Source organism: Melanotaenia boesemani, chromosome 6 (assembly GCF_017639745.1).
Source record: "Melanotaenia boesemani isolate fMelBoe1 chromosome 6, fMelBoe1.pri, whole genome shotgun sequence".
In the NCBI taxonomy this organism is placed as follows: Eukaryota; Metazoa; Chordata; class Actinopteri; order Atheriniformes; family Melanotaeniidae; genus Melanotaenia; species Melanotaenia boesemani.
The window spans coordinates 8,013,036-8,033,144 of record NC_055687.1 but is presented as its reverse complement, the minus strand read 5'-3'; the positions used below and the strand labels follow the sequence as shown (position 1 = coordinate 8,033,144).

The 20,109-nt window shown below is 38.2% G+C and overlaps 1 protein-coding gene across 1 annotated transcript; it reads left to right on the top strand.

Annotated features, from left to right (window-relative positions):
• The first annotated feature begins 7 nt into the window (after positions 1-7).
• Positions 8-19,831, top strand: nek10 (NIMA-related kinase 10). Its single transcript, XM_041988597.1, has 36 exons — positions 8-31; positions 605-717; positions 854-914; positions 1,020-1,147; positions 2,479-2,574; positions 2,657-2,741; positions 2,834-2,875; positions 2,968-3,046; positions 3,139-3,206; positions 4,760-4,839; positions 4,945-5,031; positions 5,191-5,415; positions 6,035-6,174; positions 6,719-6,780; positions 6,862-6,933; positions 7,036-7,100; positions 7,259-7,361; positions 7,475-7,603; positions 8,281-8,418; positions 8,513-8,558; positions 8,657-8,778; positions 9,640-9,742; positions 9,830-9,905; positions 12,115-12,244; positions 12,329-12,399; positions 12,497-12,698; positions 12,763-12,862; positions 12,941-13,009; positions 13,243-13,282; positions 13,418-13,455; positions 15,294-15,394; positions 15,570-15,680; positions 17,071-17,176; positions 17,362-17,405; positions 18,323-18,378; positions 18,627-19,831. The coding sequence occupies exons 1-36, from the start codon at positions 29-31 to the stop codon at positions 18,661-18,663; spliced, it is 3,228 nt and encodes a 1,075-aa protein (XP_041844531.1). The 5' UTR covers positions 8-28; the 3' UTR covers positions 18,664-19,831.
• Positions 19,832-20,109: the final 278 nt, after the last annotated feature.

The window sequence follows — 20,109 nt, the reverse complement described above, 5'->3', positions numbered from 1 at the left end:
ATTTTTTAAATGTCTACCCAGTGGTTATATGGTAACGGTTTTTATATGCGTTTACTTGCAAAATACAATTTTACAGATACGCGTTCCACTTTTAATGGTAGCTCAGGTCATGTAATTTTTTATGTGCTTGGCAAACTGTTTGAGTAATAAATAGTCTAAACTTTCTATCTTTTTGGCTAAACTAGATTTTTTTGTGTGTTCTTTTTCTAAATAATCTTTAACGTTGAAACAGTCACAAACCAGTGGTATCCATAGTAACCTTGACTATACAATAGTGCCTTCTTGGATTGGTTACAAACTGAGGAGAAATAACTATATGGTTTTGTTATTTGCTAATGTCCGGAAGCAATAAAAACTATGTCGCTTCTAACTCTTACAAAGGATATTTTATAGAGCAAGGCTAGTAATTAATATTTAAACAATCTATTGCTAATGCGATGGTGGAAATAGGGTGTTTATCCTGTGTTTTAATTCACCTTGCAGCACAGAGGGTCATTCAACAGCTTCTTTTAGCCAAACGGAATAGGCTAACCTTGTTTCCACTGAAGCTGCTTCAGTTTGTTTGTTCATTTGCGTCAGCTGTTTGATCATTTGTTTGTTCAAGAGCTGTGAAGTGAACGACTATGGAAAATGGAAAACCTGGATGCTGAAAATGTCGGTTAAGAAAGTGAGACAAGCAGAAAAATTGCCTCTGAAATCAACAGGAATCAACAGCAAGTAAGCTGGGTTGTTTACTCCTCAACGTTTGTTAAGTTGTTGCACAATTTAGAACTCATTTAACCATCGTGTCAAAAGCAAACCTGATAAGCCTGTTTTTTAATTTTTAATTTTTTTAATTAAAAATTTTTTTTAGGGCAACTAATGATCTCAAGAGACTCCAGTCACTGCTTGCCAAAAGTAGTCCCAGACAAGAGGTGAACAACAACATATGACGCCACACCGAGGCTGTGTCTAGACATTTTCATAACATACATTGCAGCTCATATTTCTTCAGTCAGAGCTGTGTGTGTATGTTACAGGTAGCAACACTGAGTCACAGCAAAGGCAGCAGCAGAGTCAGCAGTTTTTCACAACCTCCAAAACACACCAGCAGACCCAGGAATGGGAGAGACATCACCAGTGAAGAGTCTGAACTGGAAAACTTCAGGTTTACCCTCCCAGAGAATTCATAATATCATAGTTGAATATTTGTAAATCATTTTAAGCCGGCATATTTCTAGTTAAACAATATATCAGTTGTTGATAGTAACAATTTTGTTTTATTTTATTTTTATTCTATTTCTGAGTTTGATGGTAGTGACACATTTCTAAACATTGTGTTGGGGCAAGGGTGTGTTTACCATTGTGTTCCATTACTTCTTTTAACAACACCACAAGTGTTTGGGTATTGATGAGTAGTAGACTAGTTTCAGTACTTTTTTTGTTTGTTTTTGCTTCATATAAATATCATTTGCTCATCATGCATTTTTTTATCTTAATTTTCATACGCAATGCTCCACTGTGGTCTGATCTGCAGGCAGGTCTGGACTCACACTACAGGGCAACACTGTTTTAAAGCATGTAGGCCTTTTCTAAAATACACCTGTACACTGAAAAAAATATACAACTTAAATTATCTGCTGCAATTAGTAACAAGAAAATGAGTTTAAAATAATACGTTTATCTAAAAGAAAATTAATTTTCAAAAACTGAATCCATAATAATATGCTCTAAGACCAGTTTTAGACTACAGTTAGATCAAAACTTTTTGAACTTTAGATATAATGTACTTTTTTTGTATGACTCTCATTTGGTTTTCTGGTAAATGTATGCCAGCATCCTTTGTGGATTCAATAAACTTGAACCATGTGTAATTTTTTTTCTTTTATTATTTTTTAAAAGCTTTTTCAGCTTGAATAGTATCTTCACAGTTGTGCAAGTTATTTGCACAAGTATACCTGCCAGCACACATGCAGGCTTTTCCATGATGCACTGATGACAGCTGGATGGCTCCTTTCCTCTGTAACCAGAGGAAAGTAACATTCATTCCACACTGAATTTCATACTGTGGTTGACAGTTTTAAACTTCAGGAATGATATTCAGAGATGCTGCTGAGTACATACAGTGTTTTCCACCTCGCAGTCAATGCTTGGTGTTAGGCCTTGTGTCTTGATTACAAAAATTTCTCCTGATCCTGTGAATCTTTTAATAATACATAAGCTGTTTATCATTGTTTAGCAGTTGAAATGTTTTCTCATGCAGCCTTTCCTTCTTGGTGAAGCTGAGTTTAAGTTCTATCAAATGTTTACACTGAACAAAATCCTCAGTTTAAATGAGCAACTATTTGATCCAAGCGTGAGGTAATAAGATCATAAATCTGGATACAGAATGCTAGTCACCAGTTCTCTGTCCTAACAACACTTTAAAAAAGTTTTTAATTGTTATATCATGCTCCAAATGCAGTTGTAGTTAAAAATGTATAAACTATAATATTCCAGAATAGCATACAAAGACCAAAGATGCTTCAGCAGCCATCCACTCAGCAAACTGTTCTCTGACATTCTTACGTCTTTGGTCAAGAATCGACTCTGCAGGTAATCTGCCCTTGAAGTATTGCAGCTTTTCTTCTCTTGGTATAGACAAAGCTGTCATTAATGATGTTTGCTCTTTTGATAGTGAATGGATTGACCATGCACCGCCTCAATTAGTCCTTAAAGTTCTGATCTGCGTGCGATTGTTGATCAGAGATCCCAACTATCAGGTACAAGCTGAAATGTTTATTTATAAAATTTACTAAGTCTTTTATCAATGTTTTCATTGAATGATTGTCTTCATTTAATGACTTTTCTTTAGAAAATTCTTCATCAGCTGCAAGGCATTGATTTACTTACCAGGGTAAATACTTTTAGATTGTATTTACATGCTTGAAACATGCAGTTCATCCACATGTATCAGACTATTTTCATTCGCCTTCTGTTTCTCTGCAGTATATGGAGTCTGTCACTGCCAAGTACATGTCTTGTGGCGAGCAGGCGTTGGCCGCACAGAACCTAGTTACAATGACCTGTGAGTAATCTGCTGGCAGTAGCAGAACACAGCAGTGATAACAGGAGGGGTTTTAGTTCTTATCAGCAATGTTGTTTCTAATCATCTTACAGACATGTTTCAGAAGCTGTCTGCTGATGAAAATCAAAGGTTCTGGGTCATCGAAAGTGGAGCTCACAAGGTAAATAACAGATAGAATAACTCGTTTGTTTTCAAAACATTCACACTTAACCTAAAATGTATCAGAGGGCAATATCTGTTGGACCTATGGAAAATAAATTAAAGGGAATTCTTTCTATATTGCACAGGGAAGACAATACTATGGAATATGGATTATTCATTATATACTATTTCATATAATAAGTTTTACTCAAATTATCCTAATAAATCTTTTTTTGCTGTGTAATTATTTGCCTTTTAGATTACTATCATTACTGTTGTTGGTATTTCTCCCAAGCTGTAGTATCTCTCCATGACAGTCTCATCCAGAGCAACATATCTGAAATTAATAGCTGGATTAAAAAATAAAATATAAACAAGGAATCAATTTGTTCTGTTACTTCTTATTATTTTTGTAGTATTGGGCCTAAAATGCATGAATCCCACACATAAAGCACTCGCTTATACAACACGATAGAAGTCCTTGAGAGACTGAAACTGGCTCACCTCAGTAATGAACACCTTTTAGAAACCATTACTGTTCGCTTATCATTTGGGTTTGGGGATGAGGATGCCATTATCTGCCTGCTTCAGTTACCACTCTCATATGGACAAATCAAGCAGCACGATGAGGATCATGTTCTTTGATTTCTTAAGTGCTTTTAACATAATTCCCAGTTTTGTGAGATGTTCCATAAAATATAGTACATACAGTAAAATAAACCACCTGAATTTATGATTACCTAACAAACAGACCACAGTTTGTGTGTCTGACATGGTGGTCAGCAGCACGGGAGCACCACAAGGAACTGTACTTTCACCTTTACTCTTCACACTGTACACCTCAGATTTTCAGTACGACTGTGAGCTCTATCATTTGCAGAAATACTCTGATTACTCTGAAGTTGTGGGGTGTATCAGTGATGGAAAAGAAGCTGAGTACAGACAACTGGTCAGTCAATTTGAGGTATTGTGTAGAAACAATCACATCTTGAATACAAACAAAAGAAAAAGACATAATTGTGGATTTTAGGAGAAACAAGAGTAAACAGAGCACTGTTTACATCCTGGGATAAGAGGTGGAGGTAGTGGAGGACCAGAAATACATTGGAGTTCAGCTGGACAACAGACTAGACTAGAAATGGAACATGAAAGTAATTTACAAGAAGGAACTAAGCGGACTCTACTCCTTGATGAAGCGGAAATCCTTGAAAATGCTGCAAATCCTCTATATGTGTGTTGTGTATATTCAGTCTGGGCAGCAGAATCAGAGACTTAAATAAACTGATGGATGGTTCTGTGCTAGGGACAACCTCGGAGCTCCTGGAGCTGATTGTCCAGAGAGGAATGCATACATTCCTACACAATGCTCCTAGACTGTAAGAAGTTTAGCATAATCTAGGACTGATTAGCAGGATTACACCTGAAAACACCTGTTTTCATTGTTTATTTAATTAAAAGAGTTCACGCTGTCCTTGTAGCAACAGACTAAAATATAAATACCTCTTATGTGTTAGTGTGCCCTACACATAATTCATTATTGCTTATTACAATGTGGAAAACTTCATTTTCTAGACCCTGGTGAAGCTTCTTTCCACATCAGACAGCAGGGTATTACTGGGATCCATGCTAGCACTCACCACTCTGGCTGGAAGGTGAATAAATATTCAAACTAAGGCATTACACACAAATATTATTTATTATGTTTCCAGATTTATATATCTTTATATATAAATATTTTTTTTTGACTCTTTCTACAGTCCAGAATGCAAGAAGAAAATCGGTGAGCTACCAATCGTAGGGAGCCTCCTTATAATACTGCAGGAATATGACCTGATGTCAAAGAGGTTAGAAATCACTCATTTTTTGATGCACTTACGTAATAATGTAAAAGGTTTGGCCATCATTTTTCTGTTAATTTGTGGAAATCTTTCTGTCATTTGTTCTAACAAAGTAGTAAAGATATGCAGAGAATAACGCAGGGTTCAAACTTATATTTCCTCCAGGATGAGTGCAGAGCTGCTGAGGCTCCTGTCACCGGAGCAGCATGTGAGGAGTCAGGTGAGGGAGCTGGAGGGAGTTCCGGTGCTGCTGAGCCTGCTGCATGGCCGGCACCTGAAGCTGCTGTGGAGCATCATCTGGGTTCTGGTCCAGCTGTGCGAGGATCCTGAGACCAGGGCAGAGATCCGGAGCTGGGGTGGAGTGCAGCAGCTTCTGCGTCTACTTAACAGGTACATAAAGCATATTTCATATTTAGATAATTCAGTAATGTATGAGTTTGATTTAATTTTGCACAACTGTAGTGAAAGACTAAATAGTTTCTGTATTTACTTGCTTGCAGTGGGTGTATAGCAAACACTTTTTACCTGATTTTAACCTTATTTAGCTGATGATAGCATTTTTGTGGTATTTGTGAATGTTCTTATGGTGACTTGAGCAACATGAGCTTGCAACACCACAACACTGCAGGACTCACAAGAAGAATTAAGTAAATAAAGATAAAAACTGAAGGCCAAAACTTATGCAGAATAAAAACAGGACCCTACTTGTGAAAACTTAGAAAGTGAGTCACAGAATTAAAAATAAACACAATAAATCTGTCAGGATTTGTCCTGGACTCCAACTTCTGGTAACTGGTTTATTTACTTTCTCTAATTTTTTTTCTTTTTTTTTAAACAATGCCCTTTGCTCATCTGAAACACAATCTCCACCAGTTTCATTCTTGGGTTTAACAGCTGACCACCCTCCCTATCACAGCACTTTATTCTGAGGCCTCAAACAGTGGCAGAGCCTCTGCATTGTTAACATTAATCATCACTGTGCCATATGTGGCCAAACCGACTCTTTCAGTGACAGGCAGCACATCTCTGACCGCTCGTCCATCGAGATGCTCTCCAGTGCTAATGCTGCTGGTCACATCCTGAGGGAGCACATGGGGGATGAGCTTAGCCTGCCAGAGGAGGTGGACAACACTGTGGCCCTGCAGTCAGGTCAGCAACCAAGCTGTCCAGTTTGAGCAAGGAAAGTGCATTTTGTCAAAGGTTTCTCATGTTTAAACTCAGCCAGTAAAACGTTGTGCATGTAATGTTCTAAACTAATGAAAAAGAACTGTAAATATGCACTTCAGTTTGAAAATTCCCTTGCAGAGGAGTCTTATCAGCTGCTGAGAATGTAAACAGATTTTTCCTGAGGTGAGACAGTTGAGTGCTTGGAGACTTAACTAAATGCAGCTGTAATTTTAGAGGAAACGGTTGTAAATTTCCTGTCCCCGAGAGTCTGATGACGCTGCAGTAAAGTGCAACTCATCTGGGTTTAAAGAAACGCACACAGCCACATGCAAACAATGGCGTGGCTCCCTCACAAAGTGTGAACAAAGAAACCTTAGACTTTGCATTTCAAAGGCATTTCAGTCTGTCCAGTCCTGTCCTGTGATTGTGAGAGAGAGTTGTAAATACTTACAGCTGTCTGAGACTGGAAGGTTTCATGCATGAGGTGTGTTATTAGGTAATATTGCCTGTAATTATTTTTTGTCAGCCTGCTGTACAGCTCTGACTGAGATGAGTCTGGATGACACATCTGCTCACCACATAGTACAGGTAAATAGTCTTTACTCAAAGTAAATGTGACATTTTTCTTATATACAACACTTGAGCACATCTTGACTCTGTCTTTTTAAGGAAAATGGCATCTTTATAATTGCAAAGTTGATTTTACCACAAACCAGTGGAACCAAAACCTCATCTTTACAGGTGCTTTATATATATATATATATATATTAAATTACATGATGATGTGAATGAAAGTGTTCCTACTACTAGAAAACAAAATGTTTGTTGATCTTTTTTTGGCAGTGCTATGCATTCCGGACCCTCAGATTTCTCTTCAGCGTTGAAAGAAATAGACATCTGTTCAAAAGGTGTTAAAACACCCTTATTAACCTTCCAGATGCATCCGATGAGCTGTAACTTAACCTTAATTTTATTCATAAATAATCTAAAATCAGTTGCTACTGGATGTTTTCCAAAGACAGAAATCTCATTAAAGATATTCACAGTAATCTTTTATCCATTTCAGGCTCTTTCCCACAGACCTCTTTGAGCTGTTTATTGATGTTGGACATTATGTGCGGGACCTAACAGCCTACGAGGGGCTGCAAACCAAAGTTTCACTTTTCACTGTAAGGAAACAGCTCCTTAATAGATTCATAAATTTGTTTTTTTTTTCCTGTTATTACTGTTTCTAATCAAATAAATAAAGCTTAATGACTAAATATGTATATCTTTAATTCAGGAGGAGGAACTAGACAATCTGAGAGAGAGTATAGAAGCTGTGGATCTGAACCGGCCTCCCCTCAGGGTGATCAGTGGTTACTCCATACTGGATCACCTTGGCACAGGGGCCTTTGGAAGTGTCTTTAAGGTACAATAAACACCTGAAACCTGGTAGAATCTGCTAATTGCAGTGTAGTTTGTGATTCAAGTATTGTTGATTTTGATTTCCTCCTGGGCATCCTTCACACCGGTCGCCCTGCCTGGTCTGTCTGCGGGGTTGTTGCCATGGTGACTGCCCTTGTCTGGGTGGCTGGGGGTCCTGCACTGCAGCCCTGTGGCTGTGGTGTGGACCCCGGCCTGCCCTGGCCTGGGTGGTGCCTGTGGTGGCGCCCAATGTGCTCATGGTTGGGCTGGCTTCCGGTGTGAATGGATCCCCAAGATACCGTTTCCTCACAGCAGTGTTGAGCCAGATGTTTGCATTTTATTATTATTTTTATACTTACTTTAAGTTCAGAGACAGTTATTAGTAATGGGAGTTCACGTTTGTACAGAATGGGGTATGGGTGGGCGGGGCGAGTGTACATGAAGCTTGGTTTGTATGTGTGTGAGTTTGTATGTGTGTGAGTTTGTGTGCGATTGTATGTGAAAAAATGATGAGGTGTGCTTTTTTATTTTTTGTTATAATTTTTGATGTGTGAAGACTTTTAAATTTTGTATTCAGTATGTATGATCTGTTTTTATTATGTACAGCACTTTGTGTTGCCTTGTGCATGAAAAGTGTTCTATAAATAATATTTGATTTTATTTGATTAATATGCTCTATAGGTCCAAAAGCAAAGTGGCCAGAACTTCTTGGCTCTGAAGGAGGTGAACCTGCACAACCAGGCATTTGGCAAAGACAAGAAGTCCAGGGACAGTAACGTAGATAAAATCATCTCTGAGCTTACAATCATCAAAGAACAGGTACACCTTTCACTTCTAATCATGATGCATTTAATCTGATGCTGTTTGAATATTCTGTGCAGCTAATCTGCCATTTATTCTTCTTCCTCTTTAGATGAAACACCCAAATATTGTTAAATATTACAAAACATTTTTGGAGGGTGAGGATGTCAGTTTTATTGTTCCCTCTAGCTCCTAGGAATTATGGCTTAGGAATACAAAACTATCTAAAAACAAATAATTCTACTCTCCATTTTAGGTGAAAAGCTTTACATTGTGATGGAGCTGATTGAGGGTGTGTCACTGGCTGAACATTTAAACTCTCTGAAGGAAAAGCAACAGCAGTTCACTGAAGAGAGAATTTGGAACATATTCATTCAGGTAAAACTGCTGTACTGGTCTTCTCAGAGAAATAAGCCTATAAGTGGTAGTAGTGGTTTTACATATTTTTACTTTCCCTTGGATACAAAATACACATGGTCAACTTAGTGTAACTTATAGATGTAGCCCTTGTAATCTTTAAGATCTGGCACAACAGAACACACTTATTATCTCCTGTGTGGCAATGACTGGACACACGGTATGCGTTTGTCCTTCTAGACAAACATTAAGTTAGTTCACTTGGTATGTTTGGCTCCATAGCTGGTGTGACTGAGTCTGAGCAGATCCCAGCAAACGATCTTGGATGGCACTATCTGACAAGCAATAGGGGTAATGAGGAGAGGCACCTTCTTTTAATGAGAAGATGGATGGATGAAGCCAGAGCCAGAAGAACAAAAATGAGACTTGACCAGAGTTAGAGAGATATACAGAGCTTTATCCCTGATAAGAAAGCTTGTCTAAGAGGGTTTAGACTGTGCTGAATAATAAAAGTGCTTACACAAATTTCACTCTCAAGTTTGTTAGAATTGTCTCTACATATTTTCTTATATATTGTTTTTCCATTTACATTTGTGCATGTTTCAGTGAAGCACTGCACCTGTTTCCCATTTTCCTGGCAACATGTAAATAAATGAGGTGTGGCTTTTGAACAGTACTGGAATCTATACATATATATATAAATATATATATATATATATATATATATATATATATATATATATATATATATATATATATATATATATATATATTGTACTGATAATTTCCAGCATGAACTCTTTTTTGTGCTCAGTTCACACGAACTTTAAATAAAAACTAATAAGGAAATGTCTTTTGAATTATTTGTCTTTCTTCTCTCAGATGTGTCTGGCTCTGAGGTACCTGCACAAGGAGAAGAGGATAGTCCATCGCGACCTCTCACCAAACAACATCATGCTGGGGGATAAAGACAAAGTCACCATCAGTGAGTCTGTATTCACAGCTTTCAACAACACATTCTCATTAATATCTTATTCTAAAAGTTAAATCTGTGTCTTCCCTTTTCTTTAAGCTGACTTTGGCCTCGCTAAGCAGAAACAGGAGAATAGCAAGCTAATGTCTGTGGTCGGCACAATCCTTTACTCCTGGTGAGAAAATAATTAATGATGACCACACATATATTGAATGAGCTTCAGTCCATTTGATGGTGCACTCTGTGAACTAAGGAAAGTAGTTAGAAAGGTAGAAAAATGCCACTCTACTGTTTTCAAAAACTTTCATGAATTAGCATTCCTTCTCAGATAATACTAAAACAAGATATAACTCTTCAAGACATAAGTGCATCATTTCTTTTTTTGGTGACACAATGAGGCCTTTAAGGAAAACAAAACCATAGACAATAAAATATTGGCAGAGCTCCATTGCTCTGTGGGAGGTCTGTTCATGGAGGCAACGAATTGAAAGGAATGACAAAATCAGAAGATCACCATGGTATATTAGTGTTGTGTAACAAACGATAGAAGAAATTTAAATTTAATTTATATGTATTAATTAAAGACATTGACATAACAATAGACAAAACAGTATTACTATATACTGTATATATATAAATAAAGGACAATACACGATACAACGACTAGCACTTGCTTGCTTACACAACCCAACTTCTACCAAAACTATATAGAAACGACATTAACACAGAGTTGGTGTCAGTTGCAGTTTACACAACTTCACATTAACAGATAAACACAAACACATAAGGCGCGCAATGGAAACAGCATTACAGACACTGACAAACTGTTTTGAGGTGAGTATTGAGTAGAATTCTGTAATGACAATGGGATGTTATTGACCTCAAAGATGGAGGTAAATGGTTCCAGTCATTAGTGGCCTTATAAGAGAAGGATCGCCGATCTGCCTCCTTCCTCAAGAATGGAACAATAAATGAGAGATTTCCAGAGTTTCTTAAAGAGTAGGATGACAAAGGAATTAAGAAACATTTTAGATATGGAGTCAAAATAAGCAATAAGCACCTAGAAACTAGGTTTTTAGTTGAAAACAACAAAAACATTCATCCAACTGGACAAAAATATGATTGAAAAGGAAACAACTAACTTCTTTAATCTTTTGAGCACTGTGCCTATGATTTAGGGTACTGTTAAAAATTTGCATGCCTATGATAAAATGAATATATCTTTGCAACCACAAGGTTTACGTAAATACTTTTGGAGTCGTGGTAGAGGGAACACACAGGTTTGTTAGGATATGTAAATATTAGTATATGTGTTACTGGGGAAGAATAAATAAAGATGGCACATAAAAAAAAACACTTTTTAGGATGAATATTAAGATCCTTTGAAATGATGCTGTAGCTATAAACCTCTATCACAGAACAATATGTGAACACTACCTCTGCAAAGGACAACTGATAAAATAAAGCAGAAAAAAATAAAAGAGGTTTTAGGACAAAGAGTTCAGACGAGGTCACTAAAATGGCTATTTTGGCACAGTTTGGTGCAGATTTGTTCTTAAAGTCGGTTTAAAAGGTTAAACCAGTGGTTCTCAAACTTTTCCTACCGTGCCCCCCTTTGGAGGAATAAACATTCCCAGCCCCCGGTTCGATCCTCGGCCTGTCGAGCTTATGCCGAGGTGTCCCTGAGCAAGACACCTAACCCCAACCTGATGGGTCGTGGTTAGCATCTTACATAGCAGCTTCCCCCGTGAATGTGACGTATAATGTAAAGCGCTTTGGGTATCATTCCAGGTACAGTAAAGCGCTATATAAATACAGACCATTTCACACACACACACACACACACACACACACACACACACACCCACACACACACACACACACACACACACACATATATATATATATATATATATATATATATATATATATATATAAAACTCACACATTTTCTGTTAAACCAAGAGCAAGATATCTCCCCTCTTTCATCCCAGTTAACTGTTTCTCCATATCTCTCTCTTTCCTTTTTCCCTTTGATGTGTTCAGTAAACCCTGATCTCTGTTCTGCAGTTTTTCTTCTTCTTCTTCTTCTTTGTGTTTTTTGGCAGTTGGCAAAAATGAATTGGTGCATTACTGCCACAAAGTGTTGTGGAGTGTGGACAATAGTTTGTCTGCTATATTTTCCCAATCCCATGTGCCCCCCATCATGTTACTGTGCCCCCCAAGGGGGTGCCTGCCCCCCAGTTTGAGAACCACTGGGTTAAACTGATTAGCAAGAAGTACTGAACCAAAATCTTTTCCTCTCACAACTTGGGTTGCTTCAGGTGATTAAAATTTTAAGTTTGTTTATGAATGATGGTCCTCACAAATGAAACTGTTGTCAGTCCAGAAGTGGTGAAGAACGAGCCGTATGGAGAGAAAGCTGACGTCTGGGCTTTGGGCTGCATCCTTTACCAGTTAGCCACTTTACAGCCTCCGTTCTACAGCAGCAACCTACTGACACTGGCCAGCAAGGTGACCTGTCTCACATTTTGCTTACAGATTAATAAAAAATATCACCATTAGTAATTATCTTCTACTTCCTTTTGGTGCCAACAGATTGTTGAGGCCGTCTATGAGCCCATTGAAGAAGGAATCTTCTCGCAGAGAGTCACAGACATGATCAAATGGTGAGACTTCAAATTCAGCCAGGAATCGATCTTGCATTTTATTCCAAGCCATGCACTTTTTTTTTTTTTTTATCAAATTCATTCATTATTCTGTTAGGTGCTTAAGTCCAGATGCAGACCAACGACCGGACATCGTAGCTGTCAGCTCCAGGATCTCTGACCTCATGATGAGGCTGATGGATGGACTCTATACGTCCCAGAATGCACTGGAACGAAGAGTCGAGAGAGATCGGAAACGAGCGCAGAAGTACTTCCTAGAGAGACAGGAAAGCAGGATGAACTGCTGTCATTTTAACCAGGTAAACTCAGATTTAGATTGTCAGAACTGACCCTGCAGTGCTGCAGTAGTTTCAAACAGAACAGCTCATTTTGCAGGAAACAGGCCTGATGAGGACCGAATCTGTGGCTCAAAGCTCCTCAGCAGCCTGCAGTTCAGAGGACATCCAATATGGAATCAATCAAGGTGACAGTTTCATACTGCTCAAGATTTAACACAGGAAAGTGAAACCAAAATGACAACTTCTTATAAATCTGTTATTAGAGGATGTCTCAGATGTCGAATCTTGTGAAGCCAGAAACACCAGCAACGTCCCAACAGGAAACCACTATGGTTAGTTCAGTTAAAGCTGCAAGAATTTTCCTGAGGAGTTTGACTTTATTTCCTCATATCTTCAGTTTTTCTTTTGTTAGTGAGATTAACTTAATGTTTATTCAGCCTATTCCTCTATTTTAGTTGTTGTGGATATTATTAGCTTACTGTTACAATACTTACGTTTGCTGTCATGGATCTTGCTCATTAACCAAAGTCTGATTTAGCTTTGTTTGACTTTTGTCCCATTTAAGACTTAAGGGCCAACGTTACACCTGATCACATTCTAGCAGGGTAAGTCAAAACATTTGTACTAAATTAAAAGTTCTAGAAGTCTTGAGGTTCATAAACAGAATAACAGTTTTCAGATGCCTGTTTGTTAAAAGTTATGCAGAAAACATTTGGCTTTTCTCAATTCCTTTTTTTTAGTGGAGGGCTTGGAGCTTCAAAGATGAAACCAAGACCAGGTACTTTTCTAATATCTGCTTTTAAATCCCACAATGAGATATTTGTAGATTACAATAACAAAACCCCCTAAAGTGCAGATACACTCACCGGCTACCTTATCAGGTCCACCTCTTTAATACTGGGTTGGACCACCTTTTTTCTTCAGAGGTACCTTAATTCTTGGTGTCATAGATTCAACAAGGTGATGGAAACATTCCTCAGAGATTTTGCTCCATATTGACATGACAGCATCACACAGTTGCTGCACATTCATGATGAGAATCTCTCGTCCCACCACATCCCAAAGATGCTCTGTTGGACTGAGATCTGGTGACTGTGGAGGCCGTTGGAGTCCAGTGAACTCAGTGTCATGTTCTAGAAAGCAGCTGGTGATGATTTGAGCTTTGTGACATGGTGCATTATTCTGCTGGAAGTAGCATCAGAAGATGCTACACTGTGGTCATAAAGGAATGAACATGGTCAGCAACAATACTCAGGTAGGCTGTGCTGTTAAACCAGGCCACGTTGGTATTAAAGTGGGCCAAGTGGGTCAAGAAAAAATAAAAAGATGAATAAAGATGGAATAAAAAAGATGAAAGAGGGAAGACAGTTGAGGAGGAGGTGGGATATTTTCAAATCAGCAGCAGCGACATCACGTGACTTCACTGTTTAATAAATGAGTGATAGAAGAGAGGCAGCTGCTGTGTTACAAGCTTTTATCTGAACATGATATAATGAGCACTAGGAGAGAGTCTCCATGAGCCTTTTTATGTAGCTGTAGTAATGACCCTGGTACTACTTGATGTAATAATGATTTTGGTACTGCTTGTTGTCAAAACTTCTATTGTTAATGTTGCCGTAGTTTCTGGCTCTCGTTTCTCGAGCCTAGGACATACAGGAGGTCCTATATTTCCTGGTATCACAGATCAATATTAGTTCATTTTACGGGCTGTGTTAAAGTGACAGGTGGATGTTTCAATACTGAGGCTGCTCAGCTGAATTAGTTTGTACACACAGGCTACTGTCCACATCTGTCCCTGTCCAGCTCAGAAATGGCTATACACTGGGCCAATGAGGAACATTTTATTAGTCCAGGTTAAAAGCTGATGAGGAAACTTTGTGACTTCATCAGTGTGTTTATCTGGTTGTAAATGATGTGATTGTTGACACTTGTTGGATTATTTGACTGCATGAAATATTTGGTGGTTATTTAACAAATTATATTTATGGTAAACTGTCATCTAAATTATTTGCTGACAAAATGGCCTGGGTGATTGTCTGACTCCCGGCTTGACTTTTTGTCCCAGTCCGGCCCTGGTTAAAAACATCATCTGACCGCTGTAACGTGTTGTTTATCAGCTGTTATTCATGGCAGATCTGCCAGGCGAGGCAAACCGTAATACTAAAGTAATCAGAGAGGAGACCAACACAAAAGATGAATTAAGGAGGATAGAAATCAGAAAGCGGGTCAAGAACACCATTGGCAGAGATAAGTAAGCTTTAATGCTCTCACACAGACCATCGGGCAGCAGGTACAACAGTCATAAAAATGAATGGAAATATTTAATAAATCACCTATAAATCATATCAATCGCACAAAATCCCAGTAGATCAGCAGTTTCTGAAATACTCTAACAAGCAAAGTCTCTTAAATCCCCTTTCTTCCTGCTCAGTTTGAAATTTAGCAAGTAATTTTGACCATGTCTACATGACGAAATAGACTGATTTGCTGCCATGTGATTGGCTGATTAGCTGTTTGTTAATAACTAATCAAACAGGCCGTTAACTGTATGTCACATAGTAAAATGTCTTTGTATTGTTTAGTCTGCTAGTTTGTGTGGTTTTGCTTCCACTTCAGTGTCCTCAGGGATCTGTGTGTCCCAGAAGAAACTTCGTCAGATTGATGATCCCATCCAGAGACTCCTTGTACAGCTTCACAAAATCATCTGTGTCACTCAAGTACAGCCTTTTTTTTCATATATTTTTAAAGATGAGAAAATCACTTCTGTCACAAAACTAGAAACACTGGTGGTTTTGTCAGTGTCTTTCTCATCTGTTATCATCATATAAAATCAATGCAGGTGATGCTTTTTTTTTTTTGTTTGTTTTTTGTTTGTCTTTATCCACTTTCCAGCTTCCACCAACTTTGCACCACGACATCAAGCGTCAGCTGATTGAGAGATTTAAAAAGTCCCTCTTCCATCTTGGTAGCAATCCATACAACCTGAAAGTGGAGCTCAGCAAGGTTTGAAGACTCAAATCCCAACCGGAAAAACACTTTAGATATGCCTTTAGATGAAATCCAGACTATGATCCCACTTATCTGAAAAGTCACATGATTGTATGTTTAATTGGCAGCTTAGTAAGTTACCAGTCAAACCAAAATACCACACAGAGCCAGCCCTGTGTTGCACCTCATGGTCCTCGCAGAGCAAGAGTTTAAAAAGTAGACATTATCTCTTCAGTGTGTTTTGTTCACAGTTTAACCACAAACCATAAAAGCTGGTGTTAGCCTGTTTGAAACTTCACCCGAAATTCTGCAGCTCTGACCTTTCAGTTTCAGTGTGTCTGACAAATGAGTCTCATAAAAGAGCTGCAATAATCACACCTGTGTTTAAACGGTGAAAAGTCAACAGGAACTCAACTTTAGAATCTACTGCAGAACCACATTTGGACAGTTAGCATTTTCCATAAAGGTCGTCATATCTGTCAAATGAAATAAAAGAGATGACAAATTTTTAAACAGAAAATATTAAAATCTGGCTAAAAACAAAATAAGAGTGTCTCCAGAGGTCAGCATGGTCGTGTTGTTTGTGGAGTATGTTTGTGTGATTTTTTAAATTATTTTAGGTAGAAAGGAACAATGTGTGTGTTGCTTTCCTAATATTTCTGTCTGTGATGTTTTATGTTGGTGTTGTTTATAGTGTAAATGTTTTCATGTTTGTTTTTTCCCTTCTTTCTTCCTGTTTGAAAAACCCAACCAGGAATGAGAGCTGCAAATTAGCTTAATGCTATGTACTCCTTATGTGTTCTACGTTTCTATACATTCTCCCCGATTATCGAATAAAAACTTCACATCTCACAATTTAACTTCCACCACTGTCAATGATCTTCTGATTCAAACTGTAGACACCAGTAAAAAAAATAAAGCTACTAGTCATGGAGCTGATAACCTGTACATTATTATTCATGTATCCAACGATATCTAATATTTCTGTTTGACTGCAAAGACTGGTCACTTCATAAGCTCGACCCAGCTGTTATTTAGGCTTTGCTTCTTCTTTATTAGAGGATGTGAGAACTTAGATGCCCACTAATAAAACTGAATTGAAAATAAAACTGTAATTCTGAAATGTAAAACTGAAAATACTGAAATCATTTTCAGTGTAACAGGTATATTAAATAATTTAATAATATAATAAAAAAAAAGATACATTTCACTAAATTAATTAACAAAGACAGAAACAAGTAGACTGCCAATTTTTGAAGCAAAACTCAAATGTTTGTTAGACTTCATCTGGAAGAGTGTTTACAGGTAAAATTGTGCAGTTAAGCTAACTGGGTTCCTGTAATGTGCCAGTTAAATCAGCCTTAGTTTCATTAGCAGAAATATGAATCTTCTTCTTTCATCTCAGCTTCTCCAGGCCTCTCCAGAACTGTTGGAGTTCAGCTCAGCCAGCTCAGACTGGTGGCCTCTGGTGCACCACCTCACTGGAGACCCTGGTGCTGCAGATAGCACAGGTAGAGTTTACACAGCTTCAATCAGGAATTTCTAGGAGGAAATGCTGCAGGCTGTACAGCAGAAGTCTCCTGCAGAAACTCAAAAGATATAATCTGGTTTGGTTTTGGATAATTTACCATCAGATTAAAGAACTGGTTCTTCTTAAATGTTGAAACTTAACTTAGGATGTTATTTTCTCTGACAGTTGATGGGAATCTCAAAGATGGAGTTACATACCAACAGATGCAGGTCAGAGGATTTTTTAAGATTGAATTTGAGCACATTTCACATTTGACATTTTTCTTTGGTTGGTTAAAGACACAAGAACTTTGATTGTACCATTATCTCAGTCAGTTAAAGACGAAGAGTAGAAGAGAGCTTCAAGAAGGCCAGAGGCTTTGACACAGTCCAAAAAAAGAGGGGGAAAAAGTTGACACATAAACTGCAACTTTTCTCTTTTAAACGTAACGTTTTAAGAGTTAGACCAACTTGTTCATATGATTTTTAATCTACTTTCCAGTATTCATGCTATGCCAAACTAAGCTAACCAGCTCAAGACCAAACTCATTCTAAAGCAGAGATGCCAAACTGGTTGGTCCTGGAGGGCCTCTGTCCTGGAGGGCCTCAGTCCCGGAGGGCCTCGGTCCCGGACGGCCTCGGTCCTGCAGGGCCTCTGTCCTGGAGGGCCTTGGTCCCAGAGGGCCTCGGTCCCGGACGGCCTCGGTCCTGCAGGGCCTCGGTCCCACAGGGGCTCTGTCCTGGAGGGCCTCGGTCCCGGACGGCCTCGGTCCTGCAGGGCCTCGGTCCTGGAGGGCCTCGGTCCCGGAGGGCCTCGGTCCCGGACGGCCTCGGTCCTGCAGGTCATAGACGTTTCCCAGCTTGAACTCACCTGATTCAAATTAACTGTTGTCAAGTTCTGCACAATGATCCATTAATTTGAGTTCTCAAGGACCTGAGTTTGACATCCCTGCTTTAAATACATGACTCTGGTATTAAACCATGCACATTTTAAAAGATCTTGATTACTTTGTTTCCTCCTGCTAAATAAAAAAAGTCTTATTGTTGTAGAGAATAAAGAGAATACTGTTACTGAATGTAATTTCTCTGGTCGTTATCATCTGTGAGCTGCCAGTGAAGTGATTTCCTCTTCACATGTTACTTCTCAGGTGATCATTGAGGAGCTCCTGGAGGAAAACGGCTACTACGAAGCAACACACAGCAGGTGACCTGAAGATGTGAACACGTTCCCACCTACAAAGTTATCATGAATTATTAAAAAAGGAGTCATGATTCTTATATTGTTGTATTCAGTTTAATCTTATCAGCTGGTTTGAGGCTTTAGTATCTTTTGAATCCTATGTTGATTTCTACTACACCTAAGGGAGCTCAGAAATTTGGGACTATTTTCAGAGTTTTTTTTGCTTTTGTTTTTTTGTTTGTTTTGTTTTTTGTGGGTTCCTTAAATTTTAGGGTCAAAGAGGAAAGAAATGATCAAGAGAAGAAGTGACAGTCATCTGGAAAGAGCTTCAAAATTTACATATGAGCATTTCTTCAAGAAACTTGACTTCAAATTTATTCTCATTGGCTTCATCATTATACTCTGTGGATGGTTTAAATGTGATTTACTTATTTTAAAACCATATTTATACCAGATACACAGATATACCTCTCTGCTTCTCAGGCATGGATTTCGTGTGCAGGAGAAATGATTTCATGTGTGCATATAAAGAAATATATTTCTATGTAATTTCTCTATATATAATTTATAATATATTTCTGTCAGATCAGAATGTAAAAGTGTGTGGCGGCCTGACCTCTGTGCTCGTGTGCAGCTGTTTCAGTTTTTTCAGGTCTGTCTGAGTCTAGCACTTCGCATTTTCAGGTCCAGATTTAGGCTTGACATGAAGTTGTTGCAGCAGAAATGCACATTACACTGTGTGTGTGTGTGTGTGTGTGTGTGTGTGTCACAAATTTTAAGCTTATTTCCCTTATTCACTTTAACACTTTAATTCAACATATCACAAAGAGAAACAGGTCAAAATGTAGCAACATGCACTCTAAATGTATTTTCATCTGTCAAACATCTGTTGTAATTCACATTATTTTAAAGACAAAACTGAAAATATATATTTTTCCCCACTTTAATCCAAAAATGATTTGTTGAGTAGGTATAATCAGTCATTATACAAATTATTTTAAAAGGTTATAAAAACTATGTATCTGCATTGTGACCCATTGTAAATTAGAACCCACATCTGTCAGATAAATTTAATGGAATGTAAGTAAAGCATAATTATCACTACCAGTGGTGGGCCTTTTTTTTCTTTTGGGATTTAAGTGCAAGAACAGTTCATTAGTCAAACCCAGGTTGCTCAATAATGAGTTGACTCAAACCTCTTGAGTCAAGTAAAGAACCAGAGGAGTTGGCAGTCATTTTCTCTACATTAAATACTTAGTTGTGACTCATATTCTTCAGGTCTCAAGCAGCCACAGAGGAATTACTAAGACTGAAGAGTGTGGGGTTTATTTACAATGAAATACAGGATTACGGTAGGTCTAGAGGGAGTTAAAACAAATTACTTTAGGTGGTCCAGACCCAAAATAACAAACAGAACCATGTGAACCAAACAAGGCGTAAAATATACCAAAACAAAGTAAAAGAAAATGCAATGGCTTACCTTTCTAGTGTAACAAAACAGGAGAATGAAAAAAAACAAAACAAAACATCAGCCCACTCCTAGACATGCTGAAGGGCTCTGCTCCCAGGCTCAGGTCTTTAAAGGAAAATTATCCTCCAAAAGCCAATCCCCAGTGAGCTGCTAGAGGGTGCACCAATCACGATCCGGCACCTGTACGCTACAGTTTGCATAGATTAGCAGCCTCAACCACAGGACTGGTAATGCATATCAACTCACCGATATGCCTTTAAAACACTTTGGTTCTCAAAAGAAAA

What these genes read in the sequence shown, in the direction of transcription:
- nek10 (XM_041988597.1), top strand. An exon ending in TACTGACACTGGCCAGCAAG is followed by an intron (nt 12,245 to 12,328) that starts GTGACCTGTCTC and finishes TGGTGCCAACAG; the next exon opens with ATTGTTGAGGCCGTCTATGA. An exon ending in TACGAAGCAACACACAGCAG is followed by an intron (nt 18,379 to 18,626) that starts GTGACCTGAAGA and finishes CTTAAATTTTAG; the next exon opens with GGTCAAAGAGGAAAGAAATG.